This window comes from Oryza sativa, chromosome 11 (genome assembly GCF_034140825.1).
Source record: "Oryza sativa Japonica Group chromosome 11, ASM3414082v1".
In the NCBI taxonomy this organism is placed as follows: domain Eukaryota; kingdom Viridiplantae; phylum Streptophyta; class Magnoliopsida; order Poales; family Poaceae; genus Oryza; species Oryza sativa.
In genome coordinates this window covers 28,557,516-28,575,741 of record NC_089045.1, presented here as the reverse complement: position 1 = coordinate 28,575,741, position 18,226 = coordinate 28,557,516, and the positions used below count along the sequence as shown (strand labels likewise).

At 40.2% G+C, this 18,226-nt stretch overlaps 1 protein-coding gene across 1 annotated transcript; it reads right to left on the bottom strand.

Moving 5' to 3' along the window:
- Window positions 1–675: 675 nt before the first annotated feature.
- On the bottom strand, window positions 676–2,318 carry LOC112936972 (uncharacterized). Its single transcript, XM_026021632.2, has 2 exons — window positions 1,243–2,318; window positions 676–1,136 (listed from the first exon to the last, which is right to left on the bottom strand). Exons 1-2 carry the CDS (start codon window positions 2,214–2,216, stop codon window positions 968–970), a joined length of 1,143 nt encoding a protein of 380 aa, XP_025877417.1. The 5' UTR covers window positions 2,217–2,318; the 3' UTR covers window positions 676–967.
- Window positions 2,319–18,226: the final 15,908 nt, after the last annotated feature.

Sequence of the window (18,226 nt, the reverse complement as noted above, 5' to 3'; positions counted from 1 at the left end):
TTAATTATAAAAAAATTAAATAATATGAAGAGTCAAATGTTGTATCCAAATATTGAAAAATTAACTTTTTATGGGACGGAGATGATGGTACATTCTAGTGGAATTTGCATCTTACAATTTCAAACCTTGTTTTTTAAAAAAAATGTTCTTTTTTTTGCCCTTTTTTTGTGAAAAGCTATTCGCATCTTAGACTTCAAACCCTGTTTCCAAAAAAAAAAAATCGTTCCTTTTTTCCCTTCTTGTGAAAAGCTAGGTTTCTTTCTTTGCTTCAGCATTTATAGGTGACCGTAATGTAAAAGCCGCGGACATATATTTATTGGTGTGGATGACAGAAGTTGTGCTCTCACTATGTCTTAAAAGAAAGAAAAGGAAAAAAATCATATGTTTCATAAAATAGTACTAGGAGAATGAAAGATTGCAAGGGCATCTTATAGTTACAGTGAGTTCACATTGTGTTTAGCAGGAGCCATTTTACAGTTAATTAGTTCTGGTAATTTCAGTTCATTTTAGCTTGTTTGATCGCGCTTAGCAAGTGTTGATTGTTAAGCTGTCAACAAACATGCCTTCTCAAGCCATATATAAGAAAAGTAAAATCCAAACCAATCCTAGTAACATAAGAAGGATAATATTCCTTTCAAACCAATTCTAACACAGAAGCATAATATTTCATTTCAAACATAGTAAGCATAGTAGTACTAGCTAGCATGCTTATAGTCACACTCAGTAATTAAGCATTACACTTAAGGTAGCTGCAATCATTCATAGTGGTGAGTACTCCAAAGTAAGGCATACGATTAACAGTAGTAATACTGATCTAGATCTACTAGAACTAGTGGATACTAGTGCTAATAAAGGACGCAGAAGCACAAAAGCCGCAATGACAACAGAGGTAGTAGTCTACTACTGCGCAATCATCTTCTACTACTAGCCGCTCTGCTCCTCCGGGCCGATCTCATCTTCGATCGATCTAGTGGTGGGTTGATGGCGAACCCTCAGCTGACGAGGATGCAGATGAATGCGGGTTGCTGTGAACGTGGGTTGATGCTGCTGGGGAAGATGAGTGCTCCAGCTTATCCCCGCTGATCTCATCAAGCTCTTGCTTCGCTGCATCCGCCTTCTCAGACGGTGGCTGGCTGCTGCATGGAAAGCAAAACAAACAGCATTAAGATCAAGTGGAACACATCATATAGACAGATTAAGAGTGAATTCAAAGGAGAGGAGATGGTGGCTGGCTCATAGTACCTCCTCATCGTCTGAATCTGGGTGTAGTAAGAGTAAATGCTGACGGAATATCCAAACAAGACAGCGAGCGCTATAATACCGAGCCAAATCACGACGATCCCAGCAATATCGCCGAAAATACCAGCGAAAAACAAAGGTAAAACTGTGATGATGGAGAACACGACGAGAAAAACGTAAAATCTCCCATCTCCAAGAAGAGCCCCTCGCAAGAGGTGCCGCGTGACCAAAGTGGTCGCGAAGAAGAGATAAGCCAAGATGGTATAAGAAAGATCACGCAGAACATCCTCCACACGGAAACCATCATCATCAGTGGTGGCGTACGGCCACAAAATCATCCAAGAAACATAGGCGGTAGGAAAAAGCAAAGTAATGGAGATCACCGCCGCCGACGAGATGAGCACGGCGCGTGCGTACTCCTCCTCCTCCTCGTCGGCGAAGGCGGGGACGTTGTCGGCGGATTGCTCGGTGCCGTCGCTCCGGCGGCGCTCAGCGAGGGCGTAGCCGGCGAAGGCCGCGGTGAAGATGGAGTTGAGGTAGATTGTGACCGTCCCGATTCTTGTGCCGAAGACGTGGTCGGCGTAGTAGGCGAGCAGGGCGCCGAAGTAGACGTCGACGACGATGGCGCAGAAGCTCTTGGTGACGAAGAGGACGTTGGCGCAGAGGAAGAAGTAGGTGGAGAGGAGGAGGGAGAGCCTCCACACGAGGAGCGGCGCCGGCGCCTCGCCGGCGGAGAGCCAGAGGAGGATCGGCATCGCCAGCGCGAGGAGGAGTGTGAGCATGATCAGCGTGGCCTCCCGGTCCCTGCGGTCCCTCTCCGGGTCCTCGCCGAGCTTGCTCAGCTCGGCGCGGCGGAGGCGGATGGCGCGGCGGCGGAGGAGGTCGCTGGTGTGGCGCTCGTGCTCCTCCCCGGCCGCCGCCGCCGCTGCGACGAGGCTCGCCTTCTCCCCCAGGTCGGAGTGCTGGATCTCGGTCATGTCGGTGGTGCGCGGCGAGGCGGCGAGATTAGGGTTTTGCGCGAGGGGAGGGGAACTGAGGATGGGGATTTTTTTTTTTGAGGGAAGCTTCGCGGCTGTTTCGCTTCGACTGCACTGTCCTCCTTTTCAGCCAGCCATTGGCCGCAATAAATGGGTTGGGGGGGGGGTGTTGGATTTTCGGCTTCCACCGCGGGCATCACTCATGTGAAGAATTTCATTCCAGTATATAGCTCCTCGGGCAACAACTGGAAGAAAAAAAATGGTGCTAATACTGTCGTAAGATCCTAAAAAATGGCATTAAATTAAACATATCAAAAGAATTCAATAGTACAGTATCAACCTATTAATTATAATTGACCGATATGGTTCGTTGCAACATTATTACCTTCACCAGCAAATTTGTACAATTAGACGCTGTTTAGATCCCACACAGAAATTTTACACCCTATCACATCGAACGTTTAAACACATGCATGAAGTATTAAATATAGGCTAAAAAATAACTAATTATATAGATTGCGACTAATTTGCAAGACAGATCTTTTAAGCCTAATTGCTTTATGATTTGACAATGTTGTGTTACAGTAAATATTTGCTAATGATGGATTAATTAGTCTTAATACATTCGTCTCGTTGTTTACTCACGGATTCTGTAATTAATTAGTTTTTTATTAGTGTCCGAACACCCTATGCGACACCTTATATAATACCCGATGTGACACTACTACAAAAGAGGTTTTTTGCATACGGGCGGGAGAGATTTTCGCCAATCGCATGCGAAAATCGTCTGTGAAAATCGCCATCTTTGCATGTGGTCAGGGCACCCGCATGCGAGCCGATCGCATGCAAAGAGAAAAAATCACGAAAAAAAATAAAATTCCAAAAAAAAACCTAGCCGTAGGTGGCGGTGCCGCCCCGCCCTAGCTCGCTGGCCGCTCCCGCCGCCACCTACCCCCGCTCCCGCCGCCCGCCGTCCGCCCCGGTTCCGCCGCTGCCCGCTAATGATGACTTAATTAGACTCAAAAGATTGGTCTCGCGGTTTCCAAGCGGCTTAACTTTGGGTGAATTCATCTTCAGGCTCAGGTCAAACAAAGTAATTATTTAAAAGTAATCTTTTGCCAAAGTAATTTTTTACTCTTGTACACTCGTTTATACCTTCATTTTTTCCTTTCAGCTCACGTGATATGTGTGTGTTATGATCAAGTCAAGGATATACTCTCTCCCTCTCTCTCTCTCACACACACACTGTACTTTAGTTCGCACATCACTGCTATGTAAATTATTGAAGCGCGTCAGCTTGAATTGCAGTGAACAAAAGGGAAAAAAGAAAAAAAAAGAAGAAGCACCACTTCGTTTGGTTACACTCTGAAATTAATACAGAGGAAGCACTGTTCAAAGCAGGACCCCATTTTTTTCGCCAACCATGCGAAAAGATCGATGCCACTGCTAACATTGCAAAATGCCATTTCACTTAAATGCAAAGGAGAACGCTAGCCTTTTAGTTTTTGTCTTTTCTCCGGCATATGCACGGTTCACTTAAATTCTGTTCTACCCTAATTTATATGTAAAATATTCTATATATGTCCTAAGGGATTTAAAAGCTAATGTTGAGAAATAAACTATGATGAAAAACCCTTAAAAATCAATTCTAAAATTAGGGTTTTGTAAAACAATGTTGGTTACAGCTGATAAACCAGAACTCAACACGATGAAGTGTTGATTTGGGGTTTGATATCCTACTAAAATGTTTGGTTCTACTAGATAGTAAAATTTGGCGCAAATATAAATAATCATGATGATACTATTTTTAAGTCAAAATAAATTGGCACCGTGAAAGGCATCAACCCAAATATGCTCGAAATAACATAGGGAAAAAAAGATTTCAGATCCTTGTGAATTGTAACTAACATCATTAGACGCTTTAAGGGGCCCTTTGAATCTTGGGATTAAAAAAAATAGAGAAATAGCAAAACCACATGATTCTAATAGAAATATAAGTGTAAAACAGAAGATACAGGAATATCCGTTTGATTGGACTGCAAGGAAAACGTAAGACTTGAATGAGAGCGATATACTCAAAGAAAAATTTCCAATAGCTCTTGTTAAGTTTTTTTAAAAAAAAATTATAGGATTGTCTATATATTCTATAGGAAATTCAAAGGATAAGATAGGATTCACAAAACACGATCCACCACTCGGAATTGCCATTGGAGAAAGAAACTGATACGAGCTGTGTTTCTGGCATCCAAGGGAGAGGATGACATGATGAGCAGTTGAGCACATGATGGCGACCAATTCGTTCGTCCGCGCGCGTACGTCCGTACATCCATCGATACATCCATCACACTGAAGTTCTCGAGCCTACAGGCCGGGACCCATGCTTTTTTAGGCTGTGTTTAGTTCCTATCAAAGTTGAAAGTTTGGGTTGAAATTGGTACGACGTGACTGAAAAGTTGTGTGTATGACATGTTGATGTGATGGAAAAAATTGTGAAAGGCCGAAGTCTGGGTTATTGCTCGATTAAACGAATTTATTTTATGTGGTAGTACGGTCACATTTGCGTGCATCGCTTTTCCGTACATTTGCTAGCAGCCTCATGATTCACTAATTTTTGTGTACGTTGATGTAAAGAAGAGCTAACTACTAGTAGCACAGTAGTAGTAGTTATTACAGAACTTAATAATTTGTATCAAATCAAAGCACAATAAAGCTATTTTTAATTTGAACATGCATGTGTATTAGCTCTAAGTTATAGAACGAGATATTCGCCTATACATTTTTGCTTTGGTCGGTCCATTTCCTAGGGGAGGTGTACAGAAGATATCCAGCACACACATGCCAACTTTTTAAAAACCGATCGAGAAGAGATCATTCATATATACTCCCTGCATGCATGACGCAGACACATATCGTATGTAGAGCGACTGATCCCTGCTGCTGCATCTCTGCTGGTGCTGATGGATGGGCACACTACAGTGTTGCCTCCTCCTTGGGAACCCAAAATTTAAACTCAACTTTTGCTTCTCCTCCTCTCCAAATTTCTCCTCCCTTTATTTGTTGCAGGGAAGAGGCAATGCACGGTGCAGCTTAGCAATTCAAGCAATGCAATTAATGGATGGATCGATGGTCATGGACGCCCTCGCTATCATGTGCACGCCATCCTCCGGTGGTTGTCAGAACACTTCACCGGCCGGAGACCCGGAGTACCCGTATCAGTATGACGAGAGCTTCTCCAGTGCTTGGAAGTTATCTAGTCCATTGATCAATTAAAATCTAACGGTCTACAAACAAAGGTACGTTAGGAAAGGTAGTAAAAAAGTGGGCCAGGTACTTAATTTGTAGATTAGGTGGAAGGTTAAATAGGTAATTGTGTGCCTCTTATCAAATTAGATAACTAAGAGATGGCAAATCACGGTGTATGTATTTTTTCTTTTGATAGTATGCTATACGTATGCGCCAGGTTATGGAAATTAACTATGTTGTGCCACTACATTCCCAAATTTCACGTCAGTTGATTGTGGGGGAAAAGTGCACTTAAACGTGTGAATGCTTAAAACTTTGACAAGAAAAAAAAAAGGTGAACACATGTAGATTGTGTAACGGGCGATAAATACCAGTTGATTATCTAGTATAGTCAAACAATACTAAATTGTTGTTTTATAGGAAACACAAGTTGGTTGATGCGTATTTTATTATTGTAAAGAAAAGAACAACGAATTTAATACACTGATCATGCATAATTAATGATAAACTAAGTAATTAATCAATAATTGTGTATTTCCCTTCAATCTATACGATCAGATTCTAGTATTGTTCCCAGATAAAGAAAATATTCTCATATCAATTTGTCATGCCTTATGCTCACACGAAACGGGAACAAATAAACGATCAATTTCATGCATGAGCCGGAGATGCAGGTTAATTTAATTTTGGTGAGCAACGGATGCCTGAAAAGTAGATGGACAGTTATGGCTAAGAGCTATTACTAAACTACCCATGTTTTTATAATTTTATTTACAAAATATTCTCATCGAATCAACGGTGCGTATTTACTGGAAAGGGAGGTACCCATGGTACCTCTCAAGCACACTAAAAGACCTCAAGTATGACAGTATCTCTCTCCCCCAGCTGGTCGATCGATTACAAGTTTGCACAGGCTAGCTGCCTCTGAAGCTAATTCACAAATATCGGTTTCACCAATCCGTTCCAAGTGAGGGATAATAAGATTTAACAGTACTTAACTCCGTCTGGAGATAATTTTCCATGAAATCAAAGTTACTCTTGAAAAAAAAATCTAGTTTGACATGATTGGGATTAGTGTGATATCAGACTATCAGAGACAGTAATGGAGACTGAAATCGATCGTACAAGGATGAAATTAATACAGATATGTATTTAGTTGCCAGTACGTAGTACAATTTATCACTCTAAAGTTTGACAAGTTTAACTAGCTTAATTAGTAGTTGTTGTTTGGTTGGAGGCGCACTTGGAACAAAATTATCTTCAAATCATACAATGTCGACGAACTAAAATAAACTGTGCTAACATTTTCTTAAGGTTACTGAGGTGTAGTTAAGAATTTGATCATCTCGATCAACTAATTAATTAGACAAGTGTGTTCAATAATTTAAAAAGCTTAGATAAGTTATGGTAACTTCATTAATATATAAATGACGAAAAAAGTTAAGCCGGCAAACAACCTCATCAGATGGCTCGATCACTTAATCTTCTTCAACTGCATGTAGAGATGATATTGTTGGAGAGCAAATTTTCTTTGTTTTTGAAAACGATTAAGAAAAAGATGGATATGTTTCGACGCTTGGAGCAGTTCATGGTCGCATTGTCTGATGCAGCACTAATAAAAGGTTCCAGTCAATGAACTCAATAATTGGGATGCGACTACTACTGGATTCATTACTCACTTGGTTACTCAAGGAGATTATTGTACTTGTTATGTTACCAGCTGACTGCAGGTTCATGTGGATACTCATGCTGTTGAACAAGAAAACCGTGCATATACGCCTGATTGTTTTTTAAGAATGGATCATGGCATGATACTGGTTATACTCCCTCCGTATTTTAATGTATGACGCCGTTGACTTTTTGACAGATGTTTGACCTTTCGTTTTATTCAAAAAAAATTATGTAATTATAATTTATTTTATTGTGACTTGATTTATCATCAAATGTTCTTTAAGCATGACATAATTTTTATATTTGCATAAATATTTTGAATAAGACGAGTGGTCAAACGTTGGTTAAAAAGTCAATGGCATCATACATTAAAATACGGAGAGAATACAATAGAAGGAAACATACATGCTTCCAAAATATATATGAATATCGAATTTCCCGCTTCCTCCTAATAGTACTACCAATTGTTACGATTACAAAAATATGATTTACCTTTTTTTTTCTTTCAGAAGTTCACACAAGTTAATCGGTAAGCACTGAATAATCCGTACATGCGATATGCTTCTCTTTGCTTATCCATCTAGGCTAATTATATTCAGTCTGCACAAATTAAAGTGCAGCACAGCACCGATGCTGCAATTGCATTCATTGGCCATATATAACAGGGCCGGCCGGAGACCGAGCTGATCGACAATATCGGCCTGCCTACAGCCAAACATTAGTTGAGAAGAGTTTTCCTTCAGAGTTTCTCCCGTCTTACCAAAGTGCGCCTTCATTTTAGTTCACTGATTTTTATATTTTTTTTAGATCAAGATAGCTTTAGATTAGGTTAGGGATGTGTAGTATAGAATATATGGTACTGATTTTTATAATTTTTAAAGATCAAAACCGCTTTAGAGCGATGAGCATATGCATGCATGGTCAGAGCAATGCATTGTTGCATTGCCTGCAAACGTACTACTCCTGGTACTGCTTGCAAAAGGAGAGGTTTGGAGAGGAGGAGAAGCAAAAGTTTTGGGTAGGTTCCCAAGGAGGAGGCAACTCTGCACCAGTGGCGGGCCCAGGATTTTGAACTTGTGTATTCGAAATGTGGAGAGAAAATTTTTTTTGTTCATACACCTAAAAACCTAATAATTGGTTTGTATAGTATCACACACTAATAATTATATAATATATAGCGTATATAACATAAAATTGAGCATAAGTGCACACATTAATAGAATTGATCATCACGTGAAATTGTTTAACATATAGAAATACTAATTGATAAACATATCAAAGTGCAAACATATGGAATACAAAAATGATAGAAAATGATAAATTGGGAAGAAATCTTATAATTTAGAGATTAACTTTTTGACGCTTGATATTTTGAAAATAATCGATGATGTCCTTGTCCTTAGCTTGTAAAAAGAATTCCGCTTTCTCCAAAAAAGACTTCAAATCAACTGTAGGACCCTTCCTCTTCTTCATGTTTCAATTCTGAAATTGAGCAATAAATTGCAACTAAGCAACCAAGCAAGTATACTAAATCAATCAATTGCAGTTCCCAATCCTAAAATCTTCATTGCAATTATTCAAAATTTGTGCTTCATACACACTGACTCACTGTGGCAGTGTGGTGGCGGCTTAGCCCGTCGGCGTCTTCGCAGCCTCGGTCGTCGGCGGCGCCGCGGCGGAAGGCGGGAAAGGGAACTGGGGAACAGGGGAAGGCGGCTCGGCGGTCGGCGCCCAGCCACGGAGCTACCCACGCCGTCACGCCACGCAACACAGGCCACAGCACGCGGCGCGGGAGCGCGACCCGTCGCTGCCTCGCTGGACTCTGGAGCCGGCGACGCCGACGCGCCTCTCGACCGCAGCTGGCGCTGCGCCGCCGCGGCTGCGCGCCTCCGCCCTCCGCCGGTGCGCCAAGCCTGCGGCCGCCCGCCCCTGCCTGGCTGCCTGGCTTGCTTCCTTGCTGCTGGCGTGCTGCCCGCCTGCCCTGCGGTCTCCGGCTCGCCATAACGCCGCCGCCGCACGCCGCGCCCGTCTCCCGCGCCGCAACGCACGCCGCCGCCCGCGCCACAAGCCCTCAAGGCGCAACCGGCTGTGAGGCTGTCTCAAAATTAGGGTTAGGGTGGAATTGGGGATTTTGGGAATTGGGAGGAGGGGATTTTTGTTTGGAAATGGGCTGGGCCGAGTGTAAAGGGGATGGGAGTGGGAAATTTAGGCCCAATACAGTAGAAATGATAAAACAAGGCCCAAATAAGTAGTTTAACTCTTTTTCTTTATCTTTTTACATACATATATGAACTATAGAGTATATATACCTATTTTTTGTCCAAAAATCTTGGGTATACGTCTGAATACCCTTGAATTATAGCTGGGCCCGCCCCTGCTCTGCACTTTGTCTCTGCATCAGCTCGCAGCAGAGATGTCTGTGCATGCATGATCGGTTTTGTTGGCATTGTGCACTGCATATCTTTTGTCCACCACCACCACCAGACATACCACCTCATGCATACAGAAGTACTAGTAATGATATGGACCAATTAATGATATGCTGACTGCCTCAGCGGAGTATCAACCACAACGGTTTGGGAGAGTACCCTAGTAGGAACTTTTTTTTTTTTAAAACACATCAACTTTATTAAGCAGGAACAGATCTAGGGAATAAACCCCATTACATATCCAAGCAAAAGAGCCATCCTTAAGAAAGGAGGGTTAACTGAACTACGAAAGCAACCTTCCTGAAATAACCTAACATCAGAAAAAGGAGCAAGTCGACAGGGATCTGCTCCTAGTAGGAACTAAACACACCCAATGTCAATGCTCCAATTGTACAGTATGCTCCCGGCCTGTTGCGTGCAGTCTCTGACTCTCTGTGCTAGTACCACCAGAAATTGTGCAAGGTTGAGGTAGTACACAGAAATGAAATTTTTGGGTGTCACATCGAATATTGGACCGGATGTCGGAAGGGGTTTTCGGATACGAATAAAAAAACTAATTTCAGAACTCGCCTGGAAACCGCGAGACGAATCTTTTAAGACTAATTAAGCCGTCATTAGCACATGTGGGTTACTGTAGCATTTATGGCTAATCACGGATTAATTAGGCTTAAAAGATTCGTCTCGCGATTTCCTCCATAACTGTGCAATTACTTTTTCTTTTTATCTATATTTAATGCTTCATGCATATGTCCAAAGATTCGATGTGATGTTTTTGGGGAAAAAAATTTGGGGAAGTAAACGGGCCCAGAGATGAAAAGCTGGCATTAGACTCGGATTGAACGGCACCGTGGACTGCTATTGTCTATACTCACCGCCGTGCACCGTTGTATATATACTCTATGAAAGATGAAGATTCCTGGAAACGTTCTAATTAACCAAGGTAGTAGCTAATCACGGGTTAATTAGAGACATCGTCAGATATAGCTAGGTTACAAACCCACGGATGACGCATATATAGTCGTCTTTTTGTTTTGACTGTCCATGTATCCAACTGTAAATGCACTGGGATGCTTACGTTGGACCATTGGTACAAAGCCCTGCATGCCTATGTGACTAGCTAGGAGTATATATTGCTGAGTTCGTTAGGCCCGTAGAACACGTGCGGGAAGCGTGCTGTCTCGTTTGAAAGGGTGCAAATTAAAATGGATTATTATTCACTGGATTGTCTATTTAATTATAGGGACGAATAAATTTTTTGATGGATAAGCTTAAAAAGATACGTACTCGTGATCCAAAAAATTCATCAGAAAAAAAGTTTATTTCAAGACAGTGTGAAATAAATATATAATATTAATTCAGCCAAGCCTTGTTCGGTTAATGCCCAAAAGGAAGAAATCGGAGGGATTAATTTCACATATTGAACCTCTTTCAAGGGTCCAGGAGGGATTTACCGAGGAATTGATCCGCAAAAGGTAGGTTATAGTTGGCAAAGTTTATATGAAAGGATTGTTGATAGTTATACTTTTAATGTTTTACAGATATGCTATTAAAAAACACTTAAATATGTGCATCGAGATTGTATCAATAAGGACCTAAACAAGAAGTTAGGGGGGGGATGAAAACGTAGTACTAAAAAACAAGTCAATTTACCGGCAAATTAAGAGATAAAAATATGCCATATCATTCTGCTGTTATAAAATTAAACTAGCATGGTGGCCCGCGCAGATTGTGCGGCTAGCATCATTATATTTTCTCTCATATAATAGCATATATGTTTTCTCATTATATTATTAAAATATATTACAATGACAACATAATTTTAAATTTTGCAATAACTTTTCAAAACTACTAATGTGTAATAACTACTCTAGTCTCCTCTTCTAATATTCCTTATTTTTTAATTCTGAATTTCAGCTATTTCTAAATTGTATTTCTATATGGACTATGCTTTTTTTTTCTCTGATTAATGTGAGAATTTCTAGGCCATGAGAGCGAACGTGGAGGCTCCTTTTTATTCCGAATTTTAGTTGATTTTAAATTCCAATATAAACTCTATACTCTACTTCTAATATTCCTTATTTTTAATTCCAAATTTCTATTTTTTTTTCTTAATTGTATTTCTATATGGACTCTATACTCTACTTCTAATATTTCTTATTTTTAATTCCGAATTTAGATTATTTCCTAATTATATTTCTATATGGACTCTATACTCTACTTCTAATATTCCTTATTTTTAATTCCGAATTTCAGTTATTTCCTAATTGTATTTTTATATGGACTCTAGTCTCCTCTTCTAATATTCCTTATTTTTTAATTCCTAATTTCAACTATTTCTAAATTGTATTTCTATATATATGGACTCTAGTCTCCTCTGCTAATATTCCTTATTTTTTAATTCCGAATTTCAACTATTTTTAAATTGTATTTCTATATAGACTCTAGTCTCCTCTTTTAATATTCCTTATTTTTTAATTCCGAATTTCAGCTATTTCTAAATTGTATTTCTATATGGACTCTGCTATTTCTTTTTCTCTGATTAATGTGAGAATTTCTAGGTCACGAGAGCGAACGTGGAGGCTCCTTTTTTTTCTGAATTTTAGTTAGTTTTAAATTCCTATAAGGATTCTATACTTTACTTCTAATATTTCTTATTTTTTAATTCCGAAATTTCTATTTTTTTCTTAATTGTATTTCTATATGGACTCTATACTCTACTTCTAATATTCCTTATTTTTAATTCAGAATTTCTATTATTTCCTAATTGTATTTCTATATGGACTCTATACTCTACTTCTAATATTCCTTATTTTTAGTTCCGAATTTCTATTATTTCCTAATTGTATTTCTATATGGACTCTATACTCCTCTTATAATATTCCTTATTTTTTAATTCCGAATTTCAACTATTTCTAAAGTGTATTTCTATATGGACTCTAGTCTCCTCTTCTAATATTCCTTATTTTTTAATTCCGAATTTCAGCTATTTCTAAATTGTATTTCTATATGGACTCTGTTTTTTCTTTTTCTCCGATTAATGTGAGAATTTCTAGACCATGAGAGCGAACGTGGAGGCTCCTTTTTTTTATTCCTTTAATTATATAATAGATTGCATTCTTCTACTGGTTACACATACCTGATACGCGTACTGCCTATAGACATGTAGTAGCACGTGCACTGCATGCTTTCTGGACACGGCCAACTTAACTGTCGTGTCGTCAGTAGGAACAGACGAACGATGCGGTTTCATTTTCATTAGCCGATCGATCGATATCTCCTGCCTCCGCTACTTGCCAAGTTGCCCTAACATGCGTTCTCATCTTTATTTTGGGTACTGCTATACTCGTTTCATATTTTTTTTAAGTCGAATTTCTTAAGCTTTATCAATTTTTTAAAAAAAACATAACAATATTTTCAACATAAAACAAAATAATTATAATAATATATTCAATGTTATATTTAATAAAACTAACTCGATGCTACAAATATATATTACTACTCCATCCGTTTCACAATATAAGTCATTCTAGTATTTTCCACATTCATATTGATGTTAATGAATCTAGACATATATATCTATTTAGATTCATTAACATCAATATAAATATAGAAAATGCTAGAATGACTTACATTGTGAAACGGGGGAAGTATATTTTTCCATAAATTTAGTCAAGCTTTTTTTTAAAAAAAATTAACTTTAGAAAAGTCAATACAGTGGGAGTAACTTCTAATACACGGAGGGAGTACAAATCATTCTACTCCAGTGCATATGCATCTTGGTCGGCAACGTCTGACAAGAGGTGATATGCCATGCATGTATCAACATTGATTCATATACAAGTGATTACCCAATTAAAGTCCAAACTTATGTCTAAATATTTGTGTATAAGGCTTAGGCTCAGCTTGAAACGTATTATAGAGCTTTTTTAGAAATTATTTACTTGATTATGAGGATATCAAATGCTTTAATAAACAAATTTAACAAATAGTTTTAAACAAATGATATAAGGAATGCATCATAAGACTTTTTTTTTAGAAAATGCATTTTTCTAAGCATGAAATAAATAATCCATTTCAATACTCCGATAAACAAAATCTGAATAGAAAATCGCGGATATTGAGTTGTGCTTACTTTATAGTTTTAATTTTAATAAAAATGGATTACAGTTTGGATCAAGTTTTATTATCAAAGCTTTTTTTAATTATCTTTTACCTTGGACCAATTAACTTTATATTTATTTTTCAATTTAAGATCATTATCTATCAGAATTTAAATCGTAGTGACAAGGTTTCAATATAATTTTAATGGGACACGCTGATCCCGTTCGTCACCATAAGCTTGTCTCATAGACGTATCCACGCGTACACAGGTGTTCGCTGATCATCTCCATTTCATATACTCTCTCTGTCCCAAAAAAAAAACTAACTTAGTAGATTAAAACACTACTATAGACTAGGATGTGCCATATAAAAAAAAAGCCAACCTAGTAGATTCAAACACCACTATATACTAGGATGTGCCATATCCCAGTGCTAATTAAGTTGGCTTTTCTTTTTAGAACAGAGGGAGTGCATGTCTTACGAGACAAATTTGTGCGTATGTGAGCGTGGTGTGATGTGTTGTGGGTGTAAGGGACAAATAAGAAAAGAAGATGCTTTTCATAATGTTCTAAAAAAAAGAGATGGTCTTCAGAAGCATCGCACGCAAGGGGCAATGTGGCTATTAGAACAGTCACTCTCCACCCTTAGCTACAGCTACTACAAGTTGAGACGACGTTGATGTTGATCTCGTCGTCACAAGTGAGACCGGGACTAGTACTCGGACCGAGAAGACAAACACTACGACATGATAGATGCGGCCTCCTCCTCCCTTCGTGCGCCGCGAACCCTCCGATAGGATGGATGGATGGACGGATGGACGGACGGGACGAAGCTAGAAGGGTCGCCTCGCCATCCATGTGCTCGATCATCCTCCGGTGGTTAATGGTCACAAACACTTCACCTCCGGTAGTCGATTCCAACTGGTGCATTTAATTTGTTATCCCCTTCGCAAAGGCGCCAGCTTCAGAAGCTACTATGGCTAGAGTTAAGAACTCACTTTTCAAATACGTAAAATGGAACCATCCGATTAATTAAGTACTAGCTAGCTTTTTTTCGGAAAAAATAATCAATATAATTTTTAAGCAATTTTCGTATAGAATTTGCTTTATAAAATATACATCGTTAGTACAAGAAACTTGCATGTGAAAAACTAGAAAAATGAGTTCAGAAAGCTAGCAAAAGAACGCAGCCGTACAAATTGGTTTTACCGACTCGTTTCATGCATGAGTCGAGTTGAGAAAGCAAGATAGATGCTGCTTGCCGTTGTCACTGCGATAGTGAATCTGGCGAGCAAGATCGACAAGGTCACAAGGCCGAGCAGAGGGCTCACCGAAACAAGAAGCGCTGCCATGAGCAGGACGATGACGAGGACCCAACGCTGCAGGCGAGGACGAACATTCTCAACAAGGCCCTCGACCAAGCGCTCGAGCTCTAGGGTTGGCGCGGTGACGGGCGGCCAGCGAGCGGTCCGCGGTCTTCTCCTCTCCACGGAGGTGGGGGCGAGACCTCCTCCTCTTCGCCGCGTCGCGAGCTCGGGGCTAGATCCGCCACCGTGACGATGGGGGAGGCCGACAGGGAGGGTGGCAACGGGGCGGAGGGTGGGCATGGATCCACCTGCGTGGGTGCTCGGGCGATCGCCCACGACGGTGAAGGAGGTGGATCCGACGACAGCTCCCGCAATGACGACAACGGCTACCACGACTCCAATCCCCTCCCCTCTACTGCCTGGCGACCACGGTGTGTGCTTCAGCAAGCGGCGGACACGACGAGGTGTCGCGACGGCCATTGGCGGTGCTTGCGGCTGTGGCGGCCGGCGGCACTATTTTAAATTTTTTTTATCCCAAAATTGTTTTCACTGTCGGTGCACTTTATTTTGCCTAGTGAAAATAAATTTGGGGATAAAAAAATTCAAACCATTTTTGTATGCCTAGTGCAAACATATTTTTTTTCACTGGCCTTTAGTCACTGGCGGCACCTCTAGCCGCAAGCGAAAACACATTTTGGCCACCAGCGAAAACTACTTTTGTAGTAGTGTATCCCTTCTTCCTATAAAGTTATCCCCCACTAAGTGCAATTAAGATCCTAAAGCTCAAACCTCAATGATCCACGTCATCATTAATTTACAGCCCTTGGATCGGTAGATTATATTGCATCTGCACCGTTGGGATGCAATCTGCCTCAATCTGCCTCGGGGTCGAACACAGCACGTATACTGCAGCCCAAGAGGCCCAAGTCGTGAGGCCCAAGAGGCCCAAGTCAGTCCAATGAGGGATTTTAGGGTTCGGTATGTCTCATCTCCTCCTGCCTTCCTGAGCGGAGCAGCGGCGGCGTAGTGCGGCGGACCCTAGCGCTCGCCCACCGCGTCGCGATCGCGCGCAGGTGGTGGTGGGGACAGGGCGCTCGGTCGCAGGAGGCGACGATGGCGCGCAGGTGGTGGTGGGGACCGCGCTCATCTCGGTCGCAGCAGGAGGTAGCGATGGGGAGCCGTGTAGCGATGCGCGATGGGGGCTAAGCGTCCGTGACTCAGCGATGGGGGCGAAGCGTCCGTGACTCAGCAACTAGCGATGCGGCGATGGGGAGAAGCGTCTGGACTCGGAAACCCTAGCGCCATCCATCCGATGGGAAGAAGCATCGGGAACCCTAGCGCCATCCATGGTGAAATCAACCGCCCCCTCCCCATCTTCTTGGCTAGCAGAAACGGTAATCACCATGCTTCTTCCTATTCCCCGCCCTTAATGATGTGCATTTACATTAGAAACGGCCAAAATCATTATGGTACTGGAGGCGCGATGGTTAATACGATTTATGTGCCTCTTGCAAATTCTCTTCGTAAGCCTCTTCCAAACCTTTTGATAATCCTCTTGCAATCCCCAGTGCTACCAGACGTCTCCTCAAACCTGTGCCTCTCCGTCAGACATCATCCATCTATCCGCAAGCCTCAGATCCATACCTCCCTCGACATCATCGCTTCATCCTGCAAGCATATTCTCCAATTCGGACATGATTGCGATCACGGCATGATAGGTTAGTTGTGGATCAAACTTTGTCAGATCATTGTATGTAGGCTTCGTTACTAATTTTGTATGTCTGAATTGAGTTGGTTCTTTGCCCTAAGTACTGATTTTAGTTTCTGAAAAAAAATATGTCTGGATTGAGTTGGTTCTTTGCCTTGAGTACTGATTTTAATTTCTGAAAAAAAATGTGTGAATTTATTCTATTTGATAAGCCTGAATTTGACATCAATTTTGTCCATATTCTATTTGAGCAAACATTATGATTTCAACCAGGCAAGATCACTATAAAAGCTTTGTAAATTGGATTCTCTACACCTAAAGAAATAATCCCTATCCTATGCACTGATTGTTGTTCCAGTTATTTAAGAAAAATAAACTGATATTTGCAGTGGATATTTATATGTCCTACGTGATTTTAGTTTCTGAAAAAAAAGTGTGAGAATTTATTCTATTTGATAAGCCTGAATTTGACATCAATTTTCTCCATATTCTATTTGAGCAAACATTATGATTTCAACACTGATTGTTGTTCCAGTTTTTTAAGAAAAAATAAACTGATATTTGCAGTGGATACTTATATGTCCTATCAATTTTCTCCATATTCTATTTGAGCAAACATTATGATTTCAACACTGATTGTAGTTCCAGTTTTTTAAGAAAAAATAAACTGATATTTGCAGTGGATACTTATATGTCCTATCACTTTAATGTATTTGAGCAGTTGGTGAGGAGCCAGAGGATTGCTACATAGATGTCCTGACATAGCGAGAAGCTACTGACCTGCTCGGTATGTCTTCTGTTGAGCTCACCCCATGCTATTCATGTTTCCTGTTAAAATGTGAAAAAAATCATTTAAAAAACATACGTTAAATGTTATCAAAATTTTTGAAACTATGCACATCCATAGTTCATGTTATGATGCGTTTTTGTCACAAAAAAGGTGTTAAAATGAAAGCTTTTGGATGCTTTAGTGAGTCAGTTCAGTATGTGTAAATTTCACATGATTTTTCTCAGAACAATATTTGAGCATACATTGTGGATTTTGCACATGCAGGAGACCTATGCACTGGGTACTGTTTTAGTTTCTTAAAAAAATAGAACCTGTAGCTTATACTGTTTTTCAAACTATGCACATCCATAGTTCATGTTACGATGCATTTTTGTCGCAAAAAGTGTGATAAAATGAAAGCTTTTGGTTGGTTTAGTGATTCAGTCCAGTATGTGTGAATTTCACATGAATTTTGCCAGGTTATATTATATTTGAGCATACATTGTGGTTTTTGCTCATGTTGGAGACCTATGCATTGAGTACTGTTTTAGTTTCTTAAAAAAAAATGGTGCCTGCAGCTTATACTTCTTTCACCTATCCTTTCCTGCAGCGTATACTGTTTTTCAAACTATGCACATCCATAGTTCATATTATGATGCATTTTTGTCGCAAAAAAGTGTGATAAAATGAAAGCTTTTGGTTGGTTTAGTGATTCAGTTCAGTATGTGTGAATTTCACATGAATTTTGCCAGGTTATATTATATTTGACCATACATTGTGGTT